General features: G+C 49.7%; 1 protein-coding gene across 3 annotated transcripts in view; it reads right to left on the bottom strand.

Annotated features, from left to right (window-relative positions):
- Positions 1-319: 319 nt before the first annotated feature.
- ofcc1 (orofacial cleft 1 candidate 1) overlaps positions 320-10375 on the bottom strand; it is a 60835-nt gene continuing 50779 nt past the window's right edge. For all 3 annotated transcript variants that reach the window (XM_084703291.1, XM_084703287.1, XM_084703288.1), the window contains 3 exons: positions 4785-4964; positions 658-802; positions 320-579 (listed from right to left, as the gene is read on the bottom strand). In XM_084703291.1, the coding sequence (XP_084559417.1) occupies positions 506-579; positions 658-802; positions 4785-4964 (399 nt within the window). In that variant the 3' untranslated portion in view covers positions 320-505. The remainder of the gene's footprint in view (positions 580-657; positions 803-4784; positions 4965-10375) is intronic.

Below are 10375 nucleotides of genomic sequence, written 5' to 3'. Positions count from 1 at the left end.
GTGTGGAAGCACTAGAGAGGGACTTCTGCCACCAGGGAAGACATTAAAACCAGCTGTGTATTAGCTGCTGGACACTCGCTCTCTGGAAGAGACACATTTGTCACAGCGACCTTCCGCAACGATTATAAATTGTACATGTTTGTAGGCAGTGTGTCTTGCCTGAGTTGAGTCTGTGGTTCTGGACTGTTAGTCTACAATGAATGCACAGTGTCTTTAGTGTTCTGTACATATGTGATGTTTTTAATGCAATAAATAAGAGATAGGAATGAGATGAATAAGAAAAATGTCCTCTCTGGATGGACAATAACGTTTTATTCTGTTCTATACAATTCCAGTGTCACACAACACACAGAAACAGTCTCCATCTCTCTCCATCTGTGGAAGTGGGTTTAGCGGTAGAGCATCTAAATACAGTTTAAGAAGTTGCAGGTTCAAATCCCCCCCACTGTATGTTACCCGATAAAAGTGAGTCGTGATGTGATGATTGAAAGCCAGCTCTTGGAGCTCATTGGTTGAGGTCTTGTAGAGCGATGCTGGAGACACACCCACTTCCTCCCAGTGGCTCCACGCGACTAGAACCTGAGAGGAGAACAGCTGTCATGTGACTGAACATGTGACAGGAAGTGACAACACAGAGAGCGATGAGAGCACACGCACGCAGGGGAAGCTTCCTCCTCTTCCTCTTCCTCTCCCTCAGGTGGGCGGGGAAAGAGCCCACCTCTTCCTTCCGATTGGTCGACCTTTGACCTGAGCTGGGCTCCATGCTGGCTGCTGGCTCTGCCCCCTCCAGGTCACCAATCACCTTCAAGGAACAAGGAAGTGTTTGATGAAGAGCCCTCTGAGTACAAAAATGTCATGTTCACATGCGGCCCTTATCTCAGCGTTATCATCCATGGCTAATGCCTAATGCTGCTTTTCCAAGCTCCCTGACTATTTATCACTGCAAAAAGCCTCATCCCCGGATGTGCCTCACAAATGATGCAGAAACCAGAGAAGAAGAGCAGGAGAGCGGCTCCTGCAGACTGCTGTGAGGAGGAGAGACCAGCAGACTGCTGTGAGGAGAGACCTGCAGACTGCTGTGAGGAGAAACCTGCAGACTGCTGTGAGGAGGAGAGACCAGCAGAGTGCTGTGAGGAGGAGAGACCAGCAGACTGCAGTGAGGAGGAGAGACCAGCAGACTGCTGTGAGGAGAGACCAGCAGACTGCTGTGAGGAGAGACCAGCAGACTGCTATGAGGAGGAGAGACCAGCAGACTACTGTGAGGAGAGACCTGCAGACTGCTGTGAGGAGGAGAGACCAGCAGACTGCTGTGAGGAGAGACCTGCAGACTGCTGTGAGGAGAGACCTGCAGACTGCTGTGAGGAGAAACCAGCAGACTGCTGTGAGGAGGAGAGACCAGCAGACTGCTGTGAGGAGGAGAGACCTGCAGACTGCTGTGAGGAGAGACCTGCAGACTGCTGTGAGGAGAGACCAGCAGACTGCTGTGAGGAGGAGAGACCAGCAGACTGCTGTGAGGAGGAGAGACCAGCAGACTGCTGTGAGGAGAGACCAGCAGGATATGGGGTACTTCAGAGAGGTTATTCTGCTCAGCAGATATAGCTGGCAGGGAGGGATTAGTCTCCCCGTGTTACACACAACGCCAAAGACATCTCTGCAGCACACACACACACAGAACACACTCACACACAGAACACACACAGAACACAGTCACACAACACACACACACAGAAAAACAGACACACCCACACACACGGCTCACTCACTTCCTGTTTAAATCTGATTAATATTTCTGAGGGCTTGTGATGACCTCACAACAACTGAAGCGTGGTTCTGGCTTCTACGCAGAGATCAGAGGAGAGTAATTACTGCAGAGAGGCAGGACTCAGGATTGATGCAGTTTGTCAATTAATGTTGCTGCAAGGTGTTTTTGAAAGGTTAACTTCTTAGTTTTCCCGAATGCCAAATGAGGTCAATATTAACCATCGAGGAGTCATCTGTAGATGTGAAGACCTGAGTCACTGAAGAGAAGACAAAGGATTCTGGGTAATGAGAGGTTTGATGGCTTATAAGGCCATACAGACCTGACAAGAAATGGCATCTCGCCCTCTTTCTCCCCATCACTCCATATTCCTTCCGTCCCTTTGTCTGACTCCCTCTCTACCCCTTTCCATTCCTGTCTCTGTCTCTCTCTCCATCCCCCTCTCTGTCTCTCTCTCTCTCCATCCCCCTCTCTGTCTCTCTCTCTCCATCCCCCTCTCTGTCTCTTTCTCTCTCCATCCCTGTCTCTGTCTTTCTCTCTCCATCCCCCTCTCTGTCTCTCTCTCTCCATCCCTGTCTCTGTCTCTCTCTCTCCATCCCTGTCTCTGTCTCTCTCTCCATCCCCCTCTCTGTCTCTTTCTCTCTCCATCCCTGTCTCTGTCTTTCTCTCTCCATCCCCCTCTCTGTCTCTTTCTCTCTCCATCCCTGTCTCTGTCTTTCTCTCTCCATCCCCCTCTCTGTCTCTCTCTCTCCATCCCTGTCTCTGTCTCTCTCTCTCCATCCCTGTCTCTGTCTCTCTCTCTCCATCCCCCTCTCTGTCTCTTTCTCTCTCCATCCCTGTCTCTGTCTTTCTCTCTCCATCCCCCTCTCTGTCTCTCTCTCTCCATCCCTGTCTCTGTCTCTCTCTCTCCATCCCTGTCTCTGTCTTTCTCTCTCCATCCCCCTCTCTGTCTCTCTCTTGTCTCATGTTCTTGAGGGCTGTGATGACAAGTGTTAATCTGCTACTATGCTTCACAAAGCCTCCATTCAAACTCTGTTTCTGTAATAAAGAGGAATTCAATTAAAGTTCCACTCTGAAGACAGGCCCACATCGGTGTTTATGAATGTAATATGAAAGTGTTCGATCTAACCTCCGCAGACAGAAAACTTCAAAAGCTGTATTTTTCTTGTTTTTTTTTCTCCTGGCCAAGCAAAAATGACGAAATCGCATACAGAAGTGTTTTTATTTACTGCGCAGTTAACGTGCATCAGCGTTTTTTGCGAGCCATAAATAATTTGCAGAGAGGTAATATCCAAGCTGGTGAAGCTGTAGTTGTGCATCTTTAATGGAAGTTTCCAGAAGCCGAGGCAGGTCTCACTACACATGGAGCAGGAGAGAGGAGGCTCACAGTTGGCCCATCCTATCTGTTTTACAAGTCTGAAGGCACTTAAACACTTGCCCCAGAGCACTAACCACACAGGCTCAGATAAACCCACTGTGGTTTTAGCACAGAAGATAATCACTCCACCCACGTTTGAATTCTTCCGCCATCTTGTTTTCCCCAGACGAAGCGCTGCCTGGCTGTTTGACACTGACAGACACTGGCTGCTCTAGCAGCTGCCTGGCAGCTGGCTGCATCAAGTTAATGTCTGAATGTAATGGTAGTTTGGAAAGTTGGTCCTCGTTCTAACTTCCTCTAAGTCGACGTCTGTTTTCAGGTTAGTTAAAAGCTGAAGTGACCCAACGAAGGATCAAGTCGTGTGATAGGAGTCCAGCAATGATGGATGTCATGTTCAAAATAAGGATTTATAATGGAGTCCCATAATGGAGTCATATATAATGTATCCATATAAACGTGGATTTAATGGATGTGTGTCTTCAAGATGTATCCTTGAAGGGGAAACCGTCTGTCCAATCAAACTACCCATATCAAACATTAAACACACACACACACACAGCCGTCAGCATGTGAGCGTGTTTGTATGAGAGGGAATCTGTAGTCAGTCCCATGTAGCTGTCATATCCCTCCATCTCCACGCTGGGGGCGTCTCTCTTTCACCCTGTGCAGGCCGTTAGCAGCACTGCATTCTGGGAATGAAGGAGTTGATCATGTGACCAGCCCCTGCAGCTATTGTTTGAGATCCTCTGGGCATAGCTGTCCAGGAAACTGTCTGAGAAAAACTGTTCCTTTTAGTGCAAATGAAGACTTCTGTCAACATTACCTTAGTACACAAAGTCAACAAGCAGAATTATTCTTCTGGTTTCTTCAGACTCAAGAATTGAGCAACATTTCATCTAGTTGTGTGTGTGTGGTGTTGAATGTTGACAGGGTCCAAACTGCCACAATCAGACAACACAAGGGATCAACGACAAAACCACTATTTAGAGATTCCAGGATGCGGCTTTGACATTTGATGTGATGTATTCTACTAACATAAAGAGCCTGCCTAACCCTAGCCTCAAACTCGGTTTCATATCGGAGATGTTTCACTTTGCACATAAACAAGTCAGATGTTTAAATTATGATGAGCTGGTTTAGAGGCTGCACACAAGCACACACACACACGTGCACACAGACACACACACAGATGCAGACATACTGATGCGTGCTTACACACACAACACATACACACAATGGCATACAGATACACACATAAATACAAAACTGAACTAATAGATATGTTCCAGTCATCACTCACAGGATGACAGGAAACAATTAGACACTGCCCAGATCTACTGTCAACATCCCGACACATCAATCTCTCCTCTTTTTTTTCACCTCGACGTCCAAACAGTGAAACATGAATCTGCTCTGGATGATTCTGTATGCTCGGAGGAGAAGGAGGAGAGAGGGAATGTGTTTGCTAGCAGTTGTAACAAAGAAGAATCAGTCGTACTTTTAATTAGACTGCAATCTGTGCATCAGTCTGTTCATCCTGACTGTGTGTGTGTGTGTGTGTGTGCGTGGGGGGTTGTTCCAGTACACACTCTCAAACACATCTCTATGATGCCACACTCAAGCACACACGCACACACACTCACACACCTCCACGATGGCCCCATCAGAGCGGCGCAGGAAGTGTCTGGATCTCTGTCGCAGTCCGCTGGTGAACAGCGTGTACACAGACACATGGGTGCCCCTGGCAGTTCCCCTGGAGGGTGTTCCAGGTGTGCCCCGAGCCAGGGGGGGGGGGTCCTCTGTCCAGGTGTAGTCACACACTGCCACCTGGTGAGACACAGGGACGGGGGGGAGTCAGTAGAAACCCCCCATCTGAGACACACATACAGTACACACACACACACATGCATGCATACAGTACACACACACACACACACACATACAGTACACACACACACATACAGTACACAGCGTACATGCTATTACAGTACACACGTCATCCAGCACACATCTACACCAGCATTCTGTGCATGCGCACATCCTCACTGTAATCAGACAGCTGGAAACTTGTCAGAGCAATCAGGTGTGTGTGCGCTGGGGAGACAGACTGGAAGGACGTCGCCAGGAGGAGGGAGGGAGGGGAATAGGACGGGAGAAGGAAGAGGGAGGGATGGAAGGGCCAGACATCTACAGATCGCCCTCAGTGTTTAGGGACACATACCTTTACAAATGCTCAACTTGAACACTATTATGTTGCACTCACCATGACCAGGCAGTGGGATTTTAAGGAATTAAATCCCAGAGAGTTGACAGTAATCCTGGGTCATTTGCTGTGAGCCTCACATGCAGAGATGAGCTCAGGTCTGGAAGTTGCCCCCCCCCCCCCCCCAGGAGCCTTATCTTTTACAGAAGACACAGGAGAGAGAGACGAGCTGCAGGTAAACACTGTAGTAGGGGGGGGGGGGGGGGGGGGCTGATATGCCCTCCTGTTCAGCTCCGGTGTCTCCAGAGAGCAGCCAGACTGCAGACTGGGTTAGGGAGGAGGAGGTGAGGGTTAGGGAGGAGGAGGTGAGGGATAGGGAGAAGGAGGTGAGGGTTAGAGAGGAGGTGAGGGTTAGGGAGGAGGAGGTGAGGGTTAGAGAGGAGGTGAGGGTTAGGGAGGAGGAGGTGAGGGTTAGAGAGGAGGTGAGGGTTAGGGAGGAGGAGGTGAGGGTTAGAGAGGAGGTCAGGTCGTGTTTATGATCATGCAAACACACAAGCGTACTGGTATGCTTGTTTAGCATAGGAGTGTGTGGCTCTTTACATTTGTGTGCGTGCCTGTGTGTGGTTGTTTTCTGAGTGTATGTGTGTGGTGTTTGCATGTGTGTGTGGTTGTTTATGTGTGTGTGTGTGTGTGTGTGTGTGTGTGTGTGGTGTGTGTGTGTGTGGTGTTTGCGTGTGTTGGTCCTGCACCTGTAATGCTTTGCTCTCCCCTATTAGAGAGGCGGCCAGCAAGTGAAGCGTGTAACATGCTATCTGGGTCATGGAAGGCATTCATGTGTGAAGATCATAGAGCTTTACTCTCTCTCAGCCTCGCTCGCCCACACGTTCACACACATCTGACCTGACACACACACACTCAGGTAGGGCCACACTCTCACACACACACACACACCATGGAATAATAACACGTCTCTTGTGAGTGTGTGTTTGTGAATGTGTGTGTGTGTGAGAGAGATGGAAGGAGAAAGAGAGAGGGAGAGAGGGAGAGACAGAGAAAAATAGAAATGTACATTAACATTTAGTCATTTTGCAGACGCTCTTATCCAGAGCGACTTACAGTGAGTACAGGGACATTCCCCCGAGGCAAGTAGGGGGAAGTGCCAAGGACACGTCATTTTGCACGGCCGGGAATCGAACCAGCAACCTTCTGATTATCAGCCCAATTCCCTAACCATTCAGCCACCTGACCCCCAGAAATGCACTGAAAGACTGTCAGGGAGAGAGGGGTTGATGGCCTTGCTAAAATGGAGGCAAGATAAGGGGCCTGAGAGTGTGTGTGTGTGTGTGTGTGTGTGTGTCTGTGTGTGTAGGGAGGGGGGGAGTCAGGCAGGTAGAGGCAGGCTTGTGTCCTGGCTGGTTCAGGGCAGGAACCTAATTAAAGCATGGAACCCTGAAACCTACACACACGCGTACACACACAAACACCCCTCAAACACACACACCTACACACCAACCCACTCACACTTCCACCCTCACACACACCCCTCAAACACACACACCTACACACCAACCCACTCACACATCCACCCTCACACACACCCCTCAAACACACACACCTACACACCAACCCACTCACACTTCCACCCTCACACACACCCTCAAACACACACAGGCTACCAGGACAAGCAGAAGTTTCCAAACTGAAGGTGACCTCCTCATTGTCTCTCTCGTTATGATCATCTACAAAAACATGGAGGGAAAGAGAGCCAAGTGATGGAGAAGAGGCAGGGTCAGGCAGCAGGGGAGACCTCATCTGGTGCGTACTGATGTTCTGGTTCCTCCAACTTCAACCGCTGACCAAACACAGCTCACCATGTCAGAACCACAGGCCTTTAGCCCTGCTAACTACAGCTCACCGTGACAGAACCACAGGCCTTTAGCCCTGCTAACTACAGCTCACCATGTCAGAACCACAGGCCTTTAGCCCTGCTAACTACAGCTCACCATGTCAGAACCACAGGCCTTTAGCCCTGCTAACTACAGCTCACCGTGACAGAACCACAGGCCTTTAGCCCTGCTAACTACAGCTCACCATGTCAGAACCACAGGCCTTTAGCCCTGTGGTAGTGTGCTGGTAGTGTGCTGGTAGTGTGTTGGGTAGTGTGCTGGTAGTGTGTTGGGCAGTGTGCTGGGTAGTGTGCTGGGTAGTGTGCTGGTAGTGTGCTGGGTAGTCTGCTTGTAGTGTGCTGGTAGTGTGCTGGGTAGTCTGCTTGTAGTGTGCTGGTAGTGTGCTAGTAGTGTGCTGGGTAGTGTGCTGGTAGTGTGCTGGTAGTGTGCTGGTAGTGTGCTGGTAGTGTGCTGGGTAGTGTGCTGGTAGTGTGCTGGGTAGTATGCTGGGTAGTGTGCTGGTAGTGTGCTGGTAGTGTGCGGGTAGTGTGCTGGTAGTGTGCTGGTAGTGTGCTAGTAGTGTGCTGGTAGTGTGCTGGGTAGTGTGCTGGTAGTGTGCTGGTAGTGTGCGGGTAGTGTGCTGGTAGTGTGCTGGTAGTGTGCTAGTAGTGTGCTGGGTAGTGTGCTGGTAGTGTGCTGGGTAGTGTGCGGGTAGTGTGCTGGTAGTGTGCTGGGTAGAGACTTGATGCGTCTCATTCAGGCTTTTCTCTTCTTAATCTCACCAGACCTGGATGTCACTTCGGATCCAATCCCTTTTTAAAAACATCAGTTGTGGCTCTGCTAAATCTGCAGCCGTGTTGCATCAGCTGTTCCAGGGACACGTTAGCCAATTAGCACGTGAAATCTCTACGACAACAGCGGACAAAGGTCTGGTGTGTGGTTAGAGAAGCCACCTCATGAGGAACGGCAGGGTTCTGAGAACGTATCAAGGAACATGGAGAGCTCTAAAAGCCGGTAGTGTTGTGGAGATAGCAAGGCTGGTGCCCTGGCCTGAAAGCTGGGCTCCTCATTGGCCCACTTGAGAGCACTAAGTGATTGATTTAGATTCAGCGTCTGTGTGTGGCAGGCAGGCCAGCTGTGGGCTAAGCAGATAGCATTCAAGTGAGCTAACCTAATTCCAACCCAATCTAGCCTGGATTTATTGTCCGCGTCTGTATTTAGTAAATCTGATAGAGTCCATACCAGTCCCTTGACTTGCATCAAGAGGGATGAGCACTATTTCTTTTAGGGGGACTATAAACAGCAAACCATGTTTTCCAGCACGGACATAAATTCAGGATTTGTAGACATTACCGCCAAAGCAGAGACAGGAGAGAATACAGGAAGTTCTGATGAGACATGCCGTCTGTTCCTCCCAGGAAACCTGCATCTATGACACGCGCTCCGCTCTCAGCCAAGGTACGAGGATACTACAGCTACCCACAAGAAGAAAAAATACTAATTACAACTCAGTAATCGTTCTAAAAAAGGATTTTGCATTTCAAGAGAATATCGGGTGTTTCCACAGATATAACAAAGACTTTCCAAGAATGTGTCAGTATGACATTTTGAAATATAATCCACACAGCGCTAAAATACTGAAGCCTCTCTACTTAACAGTTTGAGGCTAAAAATTAGCCTTCCCGTGATTAAATGCACTACTTAAAAACGACCCATATTCGTACACCTAAATAGAGATCTAAACTTGCAACTAACAACTATAAAGAGGACACATCTCCTGGAAATAGCAACTTTCCATCAGGGTTAGAGACTGTTCCAGACAGCGAGCGGTGCATATGGTAGAAGCGACCTTGACAGCTTCAAATATCCCTGAGTGACATTTGCTGTGTTTGGTGATGTCAGGGTAAAGACTGGTGTGAGAGAGAGTATCTAATTAAAAACAAGCATGCGTCCCTATGACCTTATTCTGTGAGACTCAGAGCAGTGCTGGCACTGCTGATAGGAGCACAACGGTACAAAACACTCAAAATCCTCAGAGCAAAAACCTTCCCCAATAAGTCATGCTTGCCCGGGAAGCAGGAAGCAGCGGGCTGCACAGGCAGCCATGTCGAGGCTGGGGAACGCATGGCTAGGTAGTAAACACGGCCCGGTCTGGCGAGGGGGGGGGGGGGTCCGAATCTCCAGGTAAGACGGAGGGACGACTGTAATATTAGTTATGCAGTGAGGTGTAAAGGAGAGGCCTCCACAGACCCAGAGTCACAAACAGGCTGAGCTGCTCTGGCTGCTGTCCAGAGATGGAGCCTGGGGCCTGGGCACAAGCAGCCTGTCAGCCCCTGATCCCTGGGTGATTGATCCAAACTAGATAGCTATCATTACCATTCAACCTCATCCCCTGGCTCCTTCGCAGGCTAATTTTACCCTGCATTTACATGCTCCTGTGGACTCATTAAATCTATCTCTCTTTCTTTCTCTCCCCCCCTTTCTTTCTTTCTCTCTCTTCCCCTCTCAAGTCATTGGCATGACAGATAATGCGGAACATTTTTGGCACATTATTATGTATGAAATGTGGGTTATAATGTATTCCACTCTGCTGAACATCTCCAGAGCTGTGTATGTAATGAGAACAACATCAAACCAGCTCAAGCTATACTGTGGTGAGCTTTTCTCCCTCTGCCCCTCCTCTCTATTTGTCCCTCTATCTCTCCCCCTCTTTATTTCCCTCCATCTCTCTCTCCCCCTCTCCTCGTCCTCAGGTCCGTGGCTGTTGACCTGCTTCCCCAGACGATCTGCACTGGGAACCTCTGCATTGTAGTTCTGTCCCACTTGGCTTTAATTTACACTGGGAAAATAATTAGAATCTCACTTTTGCAAAGACTGGAGTGAACATGTAAACAATGAGTCCCTGCAGGCAGGTGCTTCATCACAGTGACAGCTGCATCTGAACATGCCTGGGTGGCAGACAGACACAGCCATGTATGTGTCAACTGCACAGGAGAGCCCACACACTGGGACTGGGGCTGGGGCTGGGGCTGGGGCTGGGGCTGGGGCTGGGGCTGGGGCTGGGGCTGGGGCTGGGGCTGGGGCTGGGGCTAAGGCTAGGGCTGGGGCTGGGGCTGGGGCTGGGGCTGGGGCTGGGGCTGGGGCTGGGG

Source organism: Hypomesus nipponensis, chromosome 8 (assembly GCF_054491055.1).
Source record: "Hypomesus nipponensis isolate SF chromosome 8, ASM5449105v1, whole genome shotgun sequence".
Classification (NCBI taxonomy): domain Eukaryota; kingdom Metazoa; phylum Chordata; class Actinopteri; order Osmeriformes; family Osmeridae; genus Hypomesus; species Hypomesus nipponensis.
Note: the sequence above shows the minus strand (reverse complement) of the source record. Positions and strands in the feature narration are given on the sequence as shown.